This window comes from Erigeron canadensis, chromosome 9 (genome assembly GCF_010389155.1).
Source record: "Erigeron canadensis isolate Cc75 chromosome 9, C_canadensis_v1, whole genome shotgun sequence".
NCBI classification, from domain to species: domain Eukaryota; kingdom Viridiplantae; phylum Streptophyta; class Magnoliopsida; order Asterales; family Asteraceae; genus Erigeron; species Erigeron canadensis.
Genome location: NC_057769.1, coordinates 29,716,015 through 29,736,482, shown reverse-complemented (window position 1 = coordinate 29,736,482; position 20,468 = coordinate 29,716,015). Strand labels below are relative to the sequence as shown.

General features: G+C 32.4%; 4 protein-coding genes across 4 annotated transcripts; 2 read left to right on the top strand and 2 right to left on the bottom strand.

Moving 5' to 3' along the window:
• Nucleotides 1–242: 242 nt before the first annotated feature.
• On the top strand, nt 243–2,786 carry LOC122582031. Its single transcript, XM_043754377.1, has 6 exons — nt 243–449; nt 914–961; nt 1,059–1,266; nt 1,765–2,032; nt 2,154–2,231; nt 2,551–2,786. The coding sequence occupies exons 3-6, from the start codon at nt 1,088–1,090 to the stop codon at nt 2,599–2,601; spliced, it is 576 nt and encodes a 191-aa protein (XP_043610312.1). The 5' UTR covers nt 243–449; nt 914–961; nt 1,059–1,087; the 3' UTR covers nt 2,602–2,786.
• Nucleotides 2,787–6,934: 4,148 nt separating this feature from the next.
• Nucleotides 6,935–7,276, bottom strand: LOC122583523. Its single transcript, XM_043755918.1, has one exon. It carries the CDS (start codon nt 7,274–7,276, stop codon nt 6,935–6,937), a length of 342 nt encoding a protein of 113 aa, XP_043611853.1.
• Nucleotides 7,277–10,189: 2,913 nt separating this feature from the next.
• Nucleotides 10,190–12,272, top strand: LOC122582879. The gene is made up of 3 exons (XM_043755311.1): nt 10,190–10,536; nt 11,716–11,796; nt 11,875–12,272. The coding sequence occupies exons 1-3, from the start codon at nt 10,381–10,383 to the stop codon at nt 12,079–12,081; spliced, it is 444 nt and encodes a 147-aa protein (XP_043611246.1). The 5' UTR covers nt 10,190–10,380; the 3' UTR covers nt 12,082–12,272.
• A 103-nt stretch (nt 12,273–12,375) lies between these two features.
• Nucleotides 12,376–15,548, bottom strand: LOC122582888 (pumilio homolog 12). Its single transcript, XM_043755318.1, has 6 exons — nt 14,557–15,548; nt 14,313–14,475; nt 13,888–14,051; nt 13,558–13,816; nt 12,958–13,074; nt 12,376–12,844 (listed from the first exon to the last, which is right to left on the bottom strand). The coding sequence occupies exons 1-5, from the start codon at nt 15,525–15,527 to the stop codon at nt 12,967–12,969; spliced, it is 1,665 nt and encodes a 554-aa protein (XP_043611253.1). The 5' UTR covers nt 15,528–15,548; the 3' UTR covers nt 12,376–12,844; nt 12,958–12,966.
• Nucleotides 15,549–20,468: the final 4,920 nt, after the last annotated feature.

The following is a 20,468-nucleotide window of genomic DNA, read 5'->3' as shown; positions in this document are numbered from 1 at the left end:
AACAAAATACAATTGACGTTCAAAAAGAAAAATAAAATAAAAATACAATTACTATACTTTTACTACTACTCCATAAAGATACAAAACCAACGATAGGATGGAAAAATATATTGGAACATACAATACAACACAACCCCCATTTCTCCTTCTTCTTCCTCTTGTCAAAACACAACTCACATAAACAACAACAAAAAAGAGGCACACCCAAAAAAAATTCCATTTTCTCTGGCATTAAATTACAAAATATAACCCATTTTTCATCATTTAATTTCTTGAAACCTCAAATTAAATTCAATCATCCTCAAACAAATCCCATAATTTTCATCATCTTTTTTTTTGTTTCTTCATTTTTGAAAAAGTGTTCTTCTTTGTAATCCTTACCTCATATTAACCTTTCGTTTCTTGTGTGCCTTCATTTCAATATTTTTGTTTTGTTTTATGAATGCAAGGTAAGTTTTAAGATCTCTCTGGCTGTTTTTAGCATAGATCCTTAAGTGGGTATGTTATTTATAATTTTTTCTCTAATTTTTGTTCTCACTTCTCAATTAGACAATTTTTTTCATAAGAAAGATGTAAAATCTTGAAATTTAAAGATAAAGTTTGAAACTTTCTTTGTTGTTGTGTAACCTCTTTTTTATCCCCCATTCTTTCTTCATCTGGGTTTTTTTTCTCATTGATTTTAATGTTTTTTTTTTAATGCAGGCTAATTTGAAAGATTTACTTCTTGTTTTAGCAAAAATCCTTAAGTGCATATTTTACATATGTTTTTAATTTCAAGAGAAAATAAATTTTTTTATTTTTTTAATAAAAATATTCAATCTTTTTTTGTTCTTGTAATTCTTTCATCTTTATATTTATTTATTCATTGAGCTTTACATTTTTTACTCATTTTCTTGGTAATATTGAAATGCAGGGCGACTTAAAAGCTTTGATGCTGGTTTTATCATAGATCTTCATCTGGGTATAATTTATTTTTAATCTCTATACTTTTTTTACTCAATTGGTGTTGTAATTTTAGGATTCATGGCTAAAATAAGGTGTTACACTTTTTTTTACAGAAATAAAGGTGTAAACTTTGGTGTAAAAAATGGATAAGCTACAGTGGGGAAACAGAAAAAGACTCACATTTGAAAAAGTGAGAGAATCAAATGGAAATGGAATTGTTGTGAAGAAAAAAAGCACATCTCAACGTGTTAATAGAAGAGTTGTAAATGAACCAGACTCTCTTCCTCCCCTTCATGTTTCATCTCCTCAACGTTTCAATAGGTAAAAAGTAAAAAAAAAATTTGAATTTTTTGTTAAAGTTTATCATAATTTTATTAAAGTTCAAAATTTAATGTATTGATTACAAGCTTCATATGTGAGAGGTGGGATGTAGACTGGATTTCAAGCTTCATGTTTAGGTTAAATTTTTGGGCTACTTATGTGTTTTGATGTGAAAAGACTAGGCCTTTATTGTTTGTAGAATTTGAATAGATGTTCAAGATTTTTGTTGGTATGTTATTAATTGTAAAGCAAAAAGATAACATGGGTTGTGTTTGAGAAACAAATAAAAAGATAAAGTTTGGTGCTTTTTCTTAATATGCATTCACTTTGTTGAATGCATCTATAAGTCCTTTTGTGTGGGATTTTAATGAAGAGTACAATTGGTTTCTCCTTTTTTTGTGTGTTTTTTGTTGGGTCTTTGTTAAGTTTCCACAAAAAGGATTTTTGGTTTTGTGGATTGTATTCTTGCTTTCTGATCAGTTTTAGGGCTTTAAACAGGAAAGTGATGTCGGCATTATCGTCACCTGAAAAAGAAGATCGGTATTATACGACACGAGGGTCGACTGGAGGCGGATTTGAAGAGAGTAGCAGCAGCAAGAAGGTGCTGACAGTGGAAACCAAGAAGGAGACCAAAGGGTCTACTTGGCCCAAGCTGTACACTACATTATCAAGCAAAGAGAAAGAAGAAGACTTTTTGGCTATGAAAGGATGTAAACTTCCTCAAAGGCCTAAGAAAAGAGCCAAGACTATTCAAAGAACCTTACTTGTAAAGATCACTTTATCTCACTTTTCATTTTGTTTTTGATAATTACTCAATTTTTGGCTATCTTGATTCATTGGTTTAGTTGAAATATATTGATTGATTATTGTTACTATATTGAATGCAGTTGGTAAGTCCAGGTGCATGGCTATCTGATCTCTGCCAAGAAAGATATGAAGTTAGGGAGAAAAAGACTAATAAGAAGGTTTGTGAACTCTTTCGGTGAAGTCTTAACCTCATATGACTTTTGTATAGATTGAGTTTAGATGGTATCCGACTCATTTGTCAAAAAGACTTCCTCCCCGACTACCCTGAATGAAAACCTGACCCGTTAATAACTTGCAATGAGTTTTGATGGAAGTTGTGGATTTGCTTATAGATTTGGAAGTCTTGTAGCCAAATTCTAGACTAGCAATGGTTAAAATGTCTTTATTTTCTCAACTGCTGGTGATGCTGTTTTTACTTGTAATATATTGAGCATTTTTAACGATGTTGTAAAATGAGTTGTATATTGACTTTTGCAGAGACCAAGAGGATTGAAGGCAATGGGAAGCATGGAAAGTGATTCAGAATGAAGATTTGGGTGGTGGAAATTAATGATGTTGAATTTGGGTTGATTTTTGGTTTAGAGTTTGTTTGAAGTTGGAAGGGAAAACTCTCTTTTGATTTTTGAACAAATTTGATTGCTCTTCCCAATATATTGTATTCAATATGTACCCTTCAATTAAGTAGCAATTATACCATTTGAAAGTTGCTTTAATGGTAAGATCAAAGAAATAGCATTAAACAAATAAATTAGGTTTGAAAACTTGTTTCTGTTTGATATGATAGGTGAGTTTGTGAGCTAAACTTATGAAAAGTATAATTAACGTTCGATTAAACTCTCGATGTGAATTATACGTATAAACTCATACCTTGCTTATGACGAGATTGAGTATTATTGATATTAACGTTTTGTATTATAGATATATTGACATATAAGTTACACTTGTTCGGCTTAACTACAGATGTGAAGGACAATTTATTTTCTCTTTTCTTAGTTTGGGCCAAGAGAGTCAAAAGAACTGAAAATGGGGCCCAATACATTTTGAATTTTGGCCCAATCTTAGGCAGCCTGAAAAGTGAAAAAGTATAACCTTTAAATTTATGAAATACTGAAATATATAGCATCCAACCTCGTTAGAGAGGTCAACAAGAAATTGACAAAGTCATATAATAAAAAGGCCAAAGTATGATTCCAATTCAATGGGAAAGTGCACCCTGCGAAGACAATCCAGAAAAATCTGGACTTAACAGAATACATATTTGAATATCTGTTAAACTCGCAAGGTGTAAAGGATGGAGAGAAAAAAAGGTTGGGTAAAAAGTCCTTGTTATATCCAAATAAATTTATATTTTAGGCCTCAAATAGCTTCATAAATTGTCGTATATGTCATAAATATACATATTATAGAAATGTTGTATCCTGGTCTGTAGGTAGTAGACATGAAGTTCCCAATCCAGTAAGACATCTAATCTTCTACCTTGAACACAAAGTTTTACGATATGGTTGGTTTTATTCAAATGTTTCAACTCCCCAAAGTATATTGTTGTATGAATATGTAGTATGTTCTCCTGTCCATGAACAAAGCTTCCCGTTGAGCGCAAAAAATGCCACATATTGGCTTCGCAGGACCTCTCGATCGTTTGGGGTGATACACAAAATGATTAAAAAACTTAAGGTTCTGTCTCCACTGCCAGGTTTGTTGAGGGTGGCTGAAAAACCAATACTTTCAACGTTGTCATTCGACACTTGCTACGCAGCTTAACCTGTGTACAAATTGAGACCACGCGCTTTTTTGACATACTATCCTGCTGAAGTTTGTCTGATTTAATTGGCATCGATTCTCAAGCTGAGAGTCTAACCAAGATGGTTTATCTTGACTCCCCTTTCCTACTTCTAGATGTGTGGCTCGAGATTGAGTTGGGTGAGTTGAAGAGAGGGAGCTCAAGATGATCATAGTTGAGGTGAAAGAACGAAATTGGAAGGGTGATCTAATCGTTCAAGGTATCGAGATTAGGCCAAAGGCAAGTTAGATAGATTTAGGTCTCCTATCTATATTAAGTGTGTTGCCTCTTGTTTTGCGCTTAAAAGAGTGATCTCTTACAAACCGAATTATCCTTTCCGTGTTGTATTCTGTTCCTAATTATTCATAGTTTATATTGAAATTGACCGAATCCTTGATCATTTTCAGCTCTCACCAATTGGTTATTGTTTCATGATATATATTTTAGTAATGGTGTAATTAACTAAGCAACTTGCTTGAAGCCAAGCCGAATATTCCATAAGAGAAATGGCCAGCTTGGAGCAATCTGTTTGTGCTATTTCTGTCTTGTTTTACTTCGCAGAGTTTTGCATTTATATAGGAACCTGATATACTTGTTACACATATAGCATACTTTATATATATTAATACTCCAATGATATTGATTTTTGCTTTGTATCATGAGTACATAATGATATAGCTTCGTTTCACTTTGTCTATTTTAATAATGTTAAGGTGTATTTAATAATGTGAGTTAAGGTTAGTAGTTATGTGAGAAGTGAATGACCTTTCAGGCATTGGGAGCACACAATGGGTATATACTCATTCTGTGGTATTCCAAGCGCACATTAAGTTTACTTCAGATTAAAGGTTACTTGAATGCCATATTCTTTTATTGTTAAGATATTTGTATCATCAGTATTGTATTTTCCTGTTATAATAACCAGAATGCATTAGACAATAGTGAATTTTGTGATTTGATACCCTTTACATGGCAACAACAATACCCAATCTCGTCATATACGGGGTACCAAGGAGGTAGGATTTAGACATATATACCTCAAGCAAAAAGTAGAACTACTGATTCCAAAAAGACATCCATAGGAGATGTGTGTCATGGCACATACATAAACCATCTTAAAAGTAGTTAAAATATAATAGCAACTTATTGATTACTTTCAGAATGCTACTCAGATTTGAACTAAAATATCATACTCTTACAAGAGGTTTTCCATGACCGGGTTACTTGGTGATGGCGAGCCTTTTCTACTATGATGTCCGAGTCGTCACTAGAGGAACGCTCGTGACCGTTTCTGACAACCTCCATTGTCACTCCCAATATGTTTACTTATGGAAGTTTCCTACCTGAGACCTCTTGTGTAGAAATAGACACCTAACCACTAGAACATATGCAACTTGTCAACTTGATTCCTATAATTGAAGGTTTTGGTAGTGTATTTCTTAAAAGATATGATAGACTATATGATGTCTATATCACTACAAATAAAAATGTCCACATCTACAACATTACAAAGAAACCAATTTCTACTCCATTCAATAAAATCATAATCACAAGACAAATAAGACATTTAAGTGCAGACAACAAAACTATTTGTATTCCGAAATCTATGAAAAATGAAACCATGATGAGTTAAAGACCAAAAAGTTTGAACAGTGTTGGCTGCATCAACATGATCAAATATTTATGTTGTACCTGATGTAATCTCAAGACCTGGAACTTAAGTTGAATATCCGGATAAAAAGATTAAAACTTGGCATACCAGAATATTGAAAAACAGAACATGGATTTAAAAGGTATTCAATCATGCCCTTAAAAATGGTTCCATGACAACGGAAGGTGGATAATCTAAGACACTCGGGTCATTTTCTGTGAGTCCGAACGCTCTTTCCGACAAAAACTTGAAGAGCACCTGCTACGGTCAACAAGATTGAATACCAAGTAGAAGATGTAGCAATAACCTATTACTATTGTATCATACTTCATACATAATATAACCAATACTTAAGACAACCGGCTTTTCCAGAACACGCAAATTTGCCCAGTAATATTTTCCTTAAGAACTAATGGAAAAGTGTAACATAAACTCTTTAAAAAGAGGTTAAGAAAACCACTGTAAAACACGTTTAGTACTTGCCTCAGATGGGAAAGGAAATTTGTGCACACATACAGGATGCATATGGATTGTACCAAAATGGGTTGCAGTCAACAATATGCATTGTTCAATGAGCATCTGAAAGCACATCACTCTTTATATATGCAAGAATATAGCCAAATCCCACAAAGTTCTTTAACAAGGTCTTACTATCCAATCTACATATCTTAAATTTGCACCTCAAAAGTTACATACTGATAAATGACTAGTGTGCATAAACAGTATTGCGAAAGAAATCTAAAAGGTGCAGACACAACCTTATGAGCCGCAAATAGTTTCATTATAGCCAACATAATCAGTGGAAACAAATTCTATTGAACCCAAAAACCTATATATTTTCTATATTCTACAAAGGCATAGTGAAAACAGAGAACAGTGCGTTTAAGTTTTAACTACAAGATAAGTTCCCTAGTAAATGTCTGTATTTTGCATGAAGAAACATTCTGATATTGATGAATTTCCTCAACCACCAATGCCTAAAAGCCTGATCATCCAAACTAACTAAATAACCAACAAATCCATACTTCACCCTCACATGTGAACAAATTCAATCACAAGCGAACCAAAATCTAAATGGTTTCAACACATTTTGGCCCCATTCCGTAACTTTGAATAAACTCAATCACACGTAACGTAAAAGTTCTCCGAATGCTAGGCCTATTTGCGATTCTCGTTTAAACCTTTCACAAAGATCTTAATTAGTGTCTATAAACATCTATCTACATGATCAGGCAATTCAACAAATATCAAATCACCTAGATAATTTATACATGAAAAAAGCACATCAATATAAGTAAAACTAAACTATATATTAATTATTATATAGCAAACAAAATTACCAACAAAAAAAAAGAAAAGAATTTCTGTACAAAACAGGAAAGAAAATAACCATCAAATAACCATAACAAAAAAAGGGTCGTCTCAGTCAATCAATCGGAATGGGAATCGGAATACGAAATTCGCCGGCCATGATCATAGCCGGAAAACCCACCGGCAACGGCGGGAGTAGCATCGGAATCGTAATCCGTTTCCTCATCGTCATCGTCATAATAAGAATAAGAAGAATAATAATAAGCGTCAGGTGGGGACGGGGGGATACAAAAGAAATTCCAAACACAGATAGCGAAACGACCAAGCTGTTGTAAAGGGAAACATATGACTAGATCTAGGAGTTCATCGGATGATATGTGTTCGGAAAAACATGCCACTGATTGCCATACGTCGGCGGAGACTGTCGCCACCGTGGCTACTAACACGGTGTTGAACACCATTTGGTGGTGGGTGATGATTGGTGTGGTGTGGTGTGTGGAAGGAAGAAGTGGATGTTTCAATTTTGGATATTTTTGGCTTTGTCAGAAAAACAGTTACTTACTTTTTGGACTAACGTTCAAAAAACAAAACCCCCTTACTTTTGGACTGGAATTGGTCCCATGTTTTTTGTTTTTGTTGTTATTGGTAAAAAAATTTGGTAATATGTGATGCTAGTAATTTGTTTGTTTCGTGTGATTTATCATTTATATTTATGATTTTATAACTGTATAAAAATAAAAATGTTGTTATTTATATTGATGATGATTTGGGTAGAAGTTTAGAGCTATCATTTTCTGAAAAAATATTAGTTAAATTGATTTTTCTTAATGGTCTACAAATTGAAAGCTTAAAAGTTCGTCATGATTGACCTAATGACAAAGATCACCGTTAGCTGACTCAATCTAGTCGTACATAGCCCAGACCTAGTAGCAACATAGCACCCAAAAAACCCACACAAATCAAGTCGAGGTTTGAAACTTAGCCGTGTAAGTAAATCCTTATTGTCTTGTCACGTGGACCATAAATTATTGTCGATTACACTTTTTTCTAACTATATGTGTTTTTTCATGGCACAGGGTAACACCACTAGAAAAAGGTCAACCCGACCAGGGCATTAGCGGCGACGTCATCGCTAATACTCTGACACTGATAAGGGCCCCGTTAATTTCTCTGTCAGATTTACCATTACAGACATGGGGGACCGCAGTATTAGCGGCGACATCGCTGCTAATACTCTCCCTGGTGGTGTTACACTTTTTTGCCTAGTGGTGTTACGCGCCTCGTTTTTCATTAATATACACAATTACGTTGGGACAAACGGTGTATGTTTTGAAGACATTATGTTTGCGCGACAAGAAGTCTACGAGAACATCAAACATGACAATGTCAGTTATACAATCATATAAAGTACTGACGTAACGATTATTTATTAGAAAAAAAATACATATGATAGTAAAACCCCCACAAAATTACCATAGCCGGCCAAAAATTGTAATAAACACCTTGCCAACACTGCGAACATCGAACCATAAGTCATCCCAAGTAGACTTGTTCCACGTACATAAGTGAAAAGACAATGACTTTTCTCGCAACTTTGAGGGAAATGATGAGGGCCACTATAATCACCATCTCTCATCCACATCATAAATACCATAAGGTAACATAAAAGGACCTAAAAGCATTACAGATAGTTATCCCAAGCTTTGTTAGCCCTGATTAGGACCCTTTGCCCATTAAGAACCAATTAAGTAGTCTTGTTCCATGATTTTTAAAGAAGACGTACGTGTTGAAGAGATGCAACAAATTTGGCTTAAGTGAAACATATTTTCTGTTGTTGAGCAATAAAAAATATAGTTAAGTGATTGGAGTTCAATCAGTCCATATCAAAGTTGCAAACAACTTTCCAAATGATGTTCGATTTTTGTCTTTTGATGAGAAAATTTATTGTCAAGTTGTATGATCACAACGCGTTGGATCTTTTAAAACTAGTCGACACCCTTTTTACCCTCCACTCCTAGACGTGCTAGTCAATAACATGTATGTATGTTAATCTCTATTTTGCACTAATTATATCACTACAAAGCAAGAAAAACCATAAGATTTTTTTGAAAAATATTGATATTGATGAAGACGACGACGTTAGAAATTGATCACGTTTTTTACTAGTGCATACAACTAGGGAGGACCATTGATGACCTAAATGAAAAAGAAAATGATACAACCTAATAAATAGCCTAATAATCTATCTAAAAATTTTAATTTATGACATGTGTAATCCACTTATTCAAAATAAGAATTTACATTTCTTTTTAACGACATATTATTTTAAATTTTACTTTTGTATTATACGAATGTTTGAGATGAAATTTATAACTAAAAAAAAAACCATCATTAAATTATAGAAAATGATAAATAGACCTAAAAATATGCCTAAAAATCAATCTAAAATCTTAAAACTTTAACATGTGTATTCTTTTAATTTTCTTTCCAAATCTTAACCCTTTATAATTTCATATGTCATCATCTTATTATTAGGTTGATTTTTAAGCACACCAATTCCTTAATTTATCTTAGGATTGTAAGAAGTGAACTCAAACCTAGATGAATTCTCTCAAATTCAAATATCTTACCAATGAGGCACTAATACCATTGGCTAAGTTAAGATTTACATTTACATACATACTCAAAGTTAAAAGATATAATGTAATGAATCATTAGCAACAAAAACAAATTTGTATGTTTTTTTTTTAACTTATAATTAGTTAGTTCAAGACGTTTCATGATATATAGACTTATTATAGTAATTTTTCTATTGTGTCACATAAATAATCAAAAACTCACAATATAACAAGTTTGTATAAATATATAGCAATTATTATTATTATTATTTTTATTGAAACTATCATTTAATTTCATTTCGAGTTTGGTAATTCGATTTTTCATCGGCCAACTAAAATGGAACATTAAAATATAACTTATTAATAGATTTTTCTTTTCTTTTATTATTTAATATATATATATATTTATTTATTTATGGATTCACATCGGATCCATTTTCATTCTCAAGCAAACGGATAATAAAATACATAAAATTAGCATATAACCCCAAGACTGTAAAACTTCACGAGTCGGCCGAGTATTCGAAATAAAGTCTTAACTCTCCACCTCGTCATGTTGAGTCCAAGACGCGTTTCAAAACTTGTACTTTGAAACATTTATGTCATTGTTTTTAAATAGTTATGTTTAATTAAAAAGTTATTATTGTATTTTTTTAAGTTTTGCTAAAGAATTATGTTTATATATAAAAATTCGATCTGAATACTTCCGGAGCCGAGTCCGAATCACCAAAAACCTCTTCGATTCTCTTTGATAAGTCAAATTTGAGTAACGAGTTTTCCAAACTTAACTTTATATAACCTGGGTTGGAAACCTTGTATAACCCAATAGCCAATAGGCCAAACCCAAATTTTCTGAACTTCATTTGTCCACCCCATTTTATACGAACAAAACCCAAAATGATGACCAATTTCAATCAAATTCATGATACACAATTAGCCAATTTTCAATGTCTCAAAGAAGGAAAATCGAGAATTCAATCACAAATAATAAACCTAACATATTTCTCGATTTCCATAATGTTGCTAATCATGTTACTAAACTTTATCATCAATCCATCAATTTGCAGCCCATTTCTTTTAATTCTGGAAAAAGACATTCACTTGTAAGAATTTCAATAATACCCATTATTGTTTTGCTTCATTTATGTCTTTTTGATAGGTTATTTTGATTCAAAGTTGAAAATTGTAGTTTGTGTTTTGACTTTTTAGTCAAACTTGGTCCTTTTAGAACCCCAGTTTTGACCGAAGTTTGATATAATGTGAGAAAATATATATTATTATTTTGAATTTATGTATAAGTTATTTGTGTGATGTTTTATTTTTTTTTACATACAGATGTTGTTCTATTTTGATTGTTAGATGTGGGAAATAGTCAAACTTTGACCTTTTTTTGTTCATTGTGAGCAAGTCATTTCATAATATGAAGTTTAGTTATCTTCAAAAACCTTAAATGCTAAATTTTGCAAATGTTGGTACTTTCTTTAAGTTCAAAGATAGGGTTCATGAGGTTTTAATTTACATTTTCATTATCTGGATTTTACATTTGTTTGAAGTTTGAATAATAAATAGTTGATTGTAGGTTGTACGAAAAAAATAAAGATATAGACCCATGAAATAATGGATAACTGACCCTTATTAGCCCCCTAACGACCGGACGGCCAATCCTACAAGACCCTTGAAACAAAGAACGGAGAGAAGTGGTATTAACGCATTACGTTTAATCTCATTGTGGTCTTTGACAATAGTTTTATCGACCTTTAACCAACCTAGTTTAGTCGTTAGTTCTTTATCTTTTCAAGAACTTATGAAATGAACGAAAAGCAGCGTCTCTTTGAAGGGAAATGAAGTCCACTTTTGGTAGTAGGCGCATGAGTTTTTTCTGTAGTCTTTATTTGCATTGTTTTCTATATGCAGTGAGAACTTATTAGCTGATACCCAGTCAGACAAACGCGTATTTACTACAATGTTTGATATGCCATTTAACTTTCTCTACAATGGTAATCCGTTTGGAGTTAGGCTTCATTTGTTTTCGCATATTGTGATCCCATCAAGATAATGGATCACGAATTTTAGACCCATGGAATATGATCATAGATATGATTAAACACACTTATGGCTTGTTTGATGAAGCTTTATTATTTGGCATTGAAAGAATGAAATTCCAAAATGATTCAACGGGTTTATACTTGGTTATGGAAAAAGATGGTTGTGTGAGAAGTGTTACGACTTGGTGTATACACGAAGGGTTGTGGTTAAGTATATGTTTCTTTTTGATCTTGTAGACAAGGGTATTTGATTGGATTTCATCACACATAAAGGATGGAAGATCAGTTACTTCAGCCGATGTTATGGCCTATGTGCAGGTGTTTATTAATTCTTGAAACTGTAACATAATGTTCATCTTATAAGTTGCAATTGTTTATGCAATCTTTTACTTGCAGAATGAGCTCAATGAGTCATTATCAACTAATCCCCATTTGCAACTGGAAGCTTTGGATGAAAGAAGCGGATCGAACCACAGAGGACCATCCCAAGATGCACACATTGAGATGAATGTGGCTTCACCTAGCTTGACTGCTTCCACTGAAAACCGAGGACCTGGTGAAAATGTGCCCTGGGATATGGAAGAAGACCCTCCATATGTTTAGCTTGAAAAGGTCATGATCTCACTTGTGATTAAATTGGATTTTGTTAGAACTTAGAGTTATGAAATGAGCAACTTTCTGGTTATATCCTTGTATGGTAAATGGTAAATCTGTTAGTAATTTAGTATGTAAATGGAATGAGTGATGAACCTCACATGGTTATTCTTAATGCACCTATGGTTTTCCTTTTAAAAGATGGCTTCATTTTGTCAACCAAACACCACAATATCCATCAATGGAAAAAAAACGAATCTGAAATTGTAAAAACTTGAATTCAAAGCTATAATTAAAGCCAAGAAATCGAAATTGAATATATTATTCAAAAAATAAGTTACCCCTCTAAACGTTTTAGTTCTACAAAAATCAATGACAAACAAAAGAAACCCCAAATACAGGCTCAAACGAGCACCTCGGCTAACGTATGCCTACCCTGCATACACTAATCGAAAGCCGATTTATCACAGCTGCACAAATAAAAGAACCTTGAAAACTACTTATAGCTGAACCACAAACCACAGAATGGATGGCCAAACCTTTCTGGTATCAATAACTCACCCATGCCGTAGTTTGGCACAAGGAGCAGCTTACCCCTGACCTAGTCTTCTGCACAATCACAACATCTACAAGTCATCCCAGCCACTAAGGCACTAATGGCCTATAGTATCTTTAGAAAATTCTTTATTTCTATCTCAAATGCAAACAAGCTATAAGAACTCCTCCATAAACAGACGACTGCCTTACAGTGACTACAAACAGTATCTTGAACCTGCAAATGAAACTACACTACTTTAGCTTATATCCCATCACATATTTTTATACCACAATACAATTTTCATTTTAGAAAAAAAAAAGGTGTAGCTAGACAGTTGACCATCTTACCAAGTTAACTTATTTTTTGAGGCCGTTACTTGACAAAACCTTTTTACCATACGGGCTAGTGCGTAGTGCAGGTACATGGGGTTTTATTGCCTCGACTAATGCTTCACGTAGAGCTCCCTGCATGAGACAATATATACATATATACAACTGAAGTTGATAGCAATTAGCTTTTTACATTGCAACTAGCCACCTCCAAGGTGGCCTAGCGGTTAACATCTTGGACCTCTTTACAAGAGGTTTCAGCCTTTCAGGTTCGAATACCTCTAGGTACAATCTTGGAGGTGGCCGGGCCGTCAGGGAAAGGTTCGGAAATTGTCAAATGCATTGAGCCGAGCGGGTCAGTAAATCTCAAAAAAATGGTGAGAGGGTGAGTAAAACTCATTAAGTTTGATATGTATTCAAATTCATCGATCCTTCTTTACCGCTTTAGAAGCTCAGAGTAATGAAGTCTTTGGATCATAGTTATACACATTAGTTACTTATCAATTCAAAGATTGGAAAAAAAATGTTTGCGGGCCAGGCTGACCCGGCCCATTTTGACATGTAAAACGAAAATCCAAATATAATGGCTAAAAGGTATTTGTTTAAAGGTATCCTGACCTTTGAAGAACGTAGTGCAGCCTGGATAACATAGTTTCCATAAGGATCCTGCATGATTTGATCTAAACGAGGATTATTCATCAGCTCATTGACAACACAAACACGGCGTTCTTCTCTTGCATATTTTAGGCACTTTTCAACAACGTTACTGCTGTATTTCTGCATTGCTAAGTCACCATAGTTACCCTCCAGTTGATCAAGAATGGCTGATGTCGCCCATGGAACTTGAAGCTCAAATACATATTGTACAACATAGTTCCTGAAAAGTCCAACTCAATTAATCACGGAATTCACACAAATGGTCAGGTGAGGGAGGGGTCAGGGGGGTACCCATATGGATCTTGTGAAAGAATAAGAGCATTTGAAGTGATTTCACGAACCAGACGCTGTCTTGGTTCACCGTCAGAATGACTCAGGCATTTCTGAAGGACACAACACCCGTGCCGGTCTGTTGCCAGTTCTATGCATTTCATAGTTGCAGCTTCGAAAAGAAACTGTAAATGTGATATACATAAGCACGTACGCATTTGACTCAAATAACTTAGCATAGACTCTTTAACTGCAATATACTTGTCCTATATATTAAGATTTTCCCTGTCTTATGAGTCATCCCTGATCCAAACTAGAGGTGCGAAAATTGGCAGGTCTGGCAAATTGAATGACATGTCAAATATTTGGGATCGAAATGGACAACTTTTTAGTTCTGATTGAACTGGTTCGGGCTGGATTGACGCCAAACACTTTTAACGTATTACCTCATTGAATTCAGGTTTTAGGTACTGCAAGAACCGTTGTGCAACATGATTGCCATTCATGTTCTTCATCAAGCCAATGATTCCAGGCTTCAGAGCAGAAACAACCATCGAACATTGCTCACGAGTCTTAAGAGTTTCAACGACCTTCTGAACAGCACGAGTCCTATAAACAGAAAAGAAACATATCAGTGTCTATAGTAATCACGAAACAATACATCTATCACAAGGGACAAGGAGACCAAACCCGTGCATATCACACGATATCCTAACAAGATCCCCAGGCTTTCTGGTAATTACACGAAGAATCTGCATCTGTTGATGCTTGTCACACACTTCCAGCAGCTTCTGAACAAGATAATTTCCAAACGGATCTGTCATTAGCTCGATAATATGCACAATAACCTCTCGGAAAATGTTCTCCAAATCTTCCCGGGTCCCTTCAGAAAACTTCTTTTGCAATGAACGGCATCCTTGTTGATCTTTAGCCATGCTATATATTCTGTCCCCTAGATCATCAGACTTTGGTAACGGTTGCTTCACGACACTTGAAACAGTCTCTTTTCGTTCAAAGCTACCAAACTTTAGAGATCCAAGAGGGTCTCGGCTTACTCCACGTGACCATGTGAGTATCTTGTCAGAAACCTTTTGGTTTGACCCATTCATACCATTAGCATGGCTTATGAATCTAGTTACCGAAGGTGGTACAGCTTGCTGACTTTCATTGGGTGCATTCTTACAGAATTGGTTCATATGAAATGGATGATAATTAAGTTCTCTTTCAAGATTTCTCCAAGTAACATGAGACTCGGGCTTCTGTTGTGAAGGATGGAAAAACAGCTGCTGTTGATTCGGCATCATAGGGATCGCTACAAATTGTTGACCGTTATATTCAGTCCCATTAAAGGCTGTTGAAGAATCAACCAAAGGCGGCGTTGGTGATAGGATGATCGGCCTATCTTTGATGCTAAAATCTTGAAACACAGACGCGAATGATTGATCATCCAAAAGATTGTATTGAACCCTTCTTGGACCATATTTTTCATCACTTAATGTATTATGAAATGTACCATTATCAAGAGCTGTATAGAGATTTTTCTGGTTCTTGGAAGGATTAAAGAAACCAAATTCTTCAGTGTTTGGGGTCACAGTAGCTCGAGGTATCTCGCCAAGAAGCTTATCGAATTCGTCAAACTCTTCATGAACGCGTTCCGGCATTTTACAAGGTAAGTTAATACTCCTTCCAGTTCTGCTAAAGTAAAAATTAGATGATTAAACATTATTACAAATGTTAAATGGTTAGTTCATAAGTAAATCAAAGTATGATCTTTAAAAAAGTTAATGATTAATGTGATGTGACATGAAAGCCTCAAGGTGGGATTAGACGACTTAACCATGCATCCAAACAACAAGAACTATGCCGGGATATAAGCGTACTCGGTGTAATGGTGTGGTCACTTGGACCAAAATGATGAAAAGTCTGTCACGTCGGACCCCATTGACAATCACACTGAACTTCTTTTTATCGATACCAGATCACATTGACATTTGATAATCAAAAGACATACACATATATACATTCACCGTGGTTTTCTTCACATTGAGGTCATCACACCAGCCATCACACTAATGACAGTGAGAACAAGATCCGGTATTGAAAACAATCATGTCATTTCTGTATTAGATTATATGATAAATATTAGATGTAACAAAGAGAATTATATGTTCCAGTATATATGTTTGTGCCTTTAGTACTTATTGATGTAACCAGGAGGTATAAACGGGTCATGACTTTTAGCTAGCTAACGTAGGAGGTGCAATTAGTCCTGACCCACTTACCAAAAAGTATCATACATGTGGGTCATGGCTCGTTGCATCAAGCCATCTTTTGCACCACATCATTGAATGTATATTCATGGCTTATGACATTGACATTGTATATAAGTTGATCTTATTAAGTGACATTTCTTCCAAGTACTAATAAAACTCATGATATGAACGTATTAATGAACCCGTGAAACGACAGTATAAATGTGACCCGTAAGACGTATGATATCGTACTGGAAAAATGAATTGGGCCCATGGAAATGATCGTCTAAATACGGTTCTCTAAATGACAATATCAAACAGAATTCGACCTAAGCCTTAGAATTATTCGATCACGTCACATATATACTACTAACAAACAATAATACCATATTGGTTAATTAGAAGACAAACAACATAACATAACAATACGAAACAAATCAAGATTGTATATAAAATCTAGAACATTCCAAATGAATCTTGACATTAGCCAAGATAACCATAATCATAAAACATAGAAACATTTAAATGTACATGAAAAGATCAATGTTTTTGACAAATTCCAGTCTTTTACCACAAAGTTAATAAGAATAGCCAAAGACAATAACACAAAACACAAATCTTAAAAGGGAAATGAGATTTGATCTCATGAAAATTAAACACGTACCAGTGATGATTTATTATGTAGAGAGTGAGATCAAATTAGTGAAACAAAAAAATCACAATGGCTAATAAATTAAGGGATTGTATATGGTGAAATATTGATTTGCATGTGATTGTGGGAGTGTGGTTGCGAGATCGATCAAGAGGAGTTTAAGGGTAGTAATATTATTTCATACATTCATACATATGCATATATGTATATTCATTCATATATAGAAGAAGAAGATGGTAGGAGTGAAGAAGAGCAAAATGGGGGCCATGAAAAATAATAGTAATAAGCAATACATATGATATGATTGTGTGTGTGTGTGATAGTAGTAGTACTTAACAATACACAAAACCCATCCCATGCATCTCTCTCACTTTTTTCCTTATTTTGCATTCTAATTACCCATTTATTTAATTTTTTTATATATATACTTTTTCATAGAGTAATAATATGATCAATGATTAAATAAAGACATACTTTGTTATCTATATAACAAAATGTGTAAATGTCATATGTAAAATGTGTACTAGGTACTTAGGTAGTCAATTTTTGATTGGAATTGATTTGTACACCATTAAAAATGGATATGTAGACTATTAATGCTAATGTATGTTATTGTCTGATGTACCTTCTTTCTTTTACGTTGTATGATGTTATATTTAACATAATAATAATAATAATAATATTCTGATTTTAGTAAACGATAATGAGAATAGTTTAAAGTTTAAACCTAGACATTGTAATAATAAATCAACAAAATCAATAGATGTGAATATTACATTTGAAGCATTTAGTAATATTTTTGATACATTCATTTTTACAAAATCACAAGTTTCAATGTATACATCGATATTTTTTCAATAAACATGAAAATGTGCTATATGCATTTGTGTATCTATGATTATATGCATATATATATATATATATGGTAAAGTTATTTTGAAAACCTTTTTTATTGCGAAAACCTTTGAGAACTTTTCAAATCAAGTCCAACCGATGATTGTTCTTTACATGAAAATTGTTTTTTGACTGTTTTCTGAATAACTTATGTGTAACTTTGAAGTTTATAATTGTGTGCAGGCATGGATTATCATCCGTTATACAATTATGTGGAGATTTGGATTCTTGATCACATGTGCACGAATATTGCTATGATCACATGTATGCAAGTCGATCACATGTAATCATAGCAATATTCGTGCACATGTGATCAAGAATCCAAATCTCCACATAATTGTATAACGGATGATAATCCTTGTCTCCACACAATTATAAACTTCAAAATTACACATAAGTTATTCCGAAAACAATCAAAAAACAATTTTAATGTAAAGAATAATCATCGGTTGGGCTTGATTTAAAAAGTTCTCAAAGGTTCTCACAAAAAAAAAGGTTCTCAAAATAACTTTTTCAATATATATATATATATATCAATATACTAAAACAAGATTATGTATTTTTTTTGATCGACACTTGGTGCATTCCTTACACGACATGTGTCACTTTTGATGTAATTAAAAATAGATTCCTAATTTATAATTATCTAATTGTAATCAAATACTATTCTTTCTTTAGATTTAATATAAAAAAGATTTTTGATTGAAACTTGGCACATTCCTTGAACGACATGTGTCATTTGGTGTAACTAAAAAAAGATTTCTAATTCAAAATAACCTAATTACCTAATTGTAATCAAATACTAATCTTTAGATATAATATAAATATATATCTAATTATATATTAAGTTTCCATGATTTATAAAAAAATTAATAATGTTAACATCATATACGGAATACAACTATCTTAAAAGATAAGATATATGCTAAGTTTTAAACATCTAATTAAACAAATATATTATCCAATTTATATGGGTTTCATATAATATGTGAAAGTACGGTATCAAAACTTAAATATCTAACAACCACGTATTCTCTGTATCATCAAATATTATATAATTCGTACATCGTACGGGTATTAAGACTAGTATATATATATACTAGGTCTTTCACCCGCACGATGTGCGGTTGTTTAACACGATTGTTCAACAAAATTTTGATTAAGATCGTAATATTTTATAGATATATATAAATAGAAAAAAAACAATATTTTAAAAGTAAAATAAAGATACTATAAGCAATGAACATTAATATCATTCATAAAAGTTAACTTCTAATTATATACAAAATAAACTATATTTTTAAAATAATGATATGGAAATTCAATGGTATACAAAATCCATATATCATCATATATAATAATAAAATAGGGAAAATGAGGAGCAACTAAGGCTAGAAATATGTAAGAAGAAAGCTAGAGATATTTAAGAAACAATGAAGTACTTCACATTATGCTATCGTAAAAACTTATATATTTAACACAAAGCCTACGTTTAAACTATTTTTTTATAAACATATCAAACTTATATAAAAAGATGTATTAATATCTACTAAATGAAATTTTGGTAGTATAAACTCAAAGGATTTTAATTCTATTTCAGTTAATTAACTAATTCAAATAAATAATTTTTCAATCTTCGATCTTCAAGTTTTTAATTGTTTGTCCATCTAATCTTTTCTAATCTTTGCAAAAGGTGAATATAATAATAATATAAAAAAGAAAGAAATACATTAATAACAATCCATATAAAAAAAATTTAAAATGAAAAAAATACATTAATAATGATTTATATAAAAAAAAATAAGTATTAAATATTTTAAAAAGTGCATAATAATAGAGGTTATTTGGTTTTTTGGGTTTCACCAAATTTATCATCAATGACCCATAATTAACGTTTTAAACCAAAAACCAAATATATAATTCGTTTAATTTAAAAACCAAATTTAAAAATTGTATGATCCTTTACGGTTTTTTAAACGATTTGGTCTATGGGTTAACCGGGTAAAAACCAAACCGTGAACACCCCTAAGATGTGGGACAATTTGTTCGTTAAGTAATGCACCAAGTCTTTAGACATCACCGGAAAATAATCTAAGAAATAAAATCAAATCTTATAAGATGTAACTATTAAAGATTACACTAATCATGAAAACCCCTTTTGATATTAAGCTAAGTGGAAAAAAAGAAGCATGAAACATCCAATCAGTGACATTTATATGACAATTATCGAAGAAACAAAATACGATAGATAACATAGAAAAAACTTTACCGATAATATGATGATACGCGATCAAATAAAAAAGCCTAAACATTGAAAAAGAAAATTAATATTCGAAATAAAGCTTCAACTAAGACTACATAAAAATATGTAGAAAGCACAATAACAATTAATAATTACCTTAATGATCATAATTCTTTCTGTAATAAATAGTCAAATTCTTGGTGAAAAAAAAATCATAATAAACCTAAATTTTTAATGTATGGATATTCCAATGGAAATATAGACGATTCTAAATTTGATTGAAAATTTTTTTGCTTAAAAGGTTTGTAATAATATATTAGTAAACAAATATATTTAAATATTATACAATCTTTTGATATTATTTTGAATCATTAAGTTTAGTGATCGGATCTAATGGTTATCGTATCCATAATATATATACATTTTTATAATATAGGATTTATTTTTTAATTTTGTAAGTACACAGTTAAAATTTAATAATATATTTAATATTTAATTTAAAATAAATATTGTAAATAAATATGAAAATGACACTTAGGATTAAGTCCTATGTGACAATGTT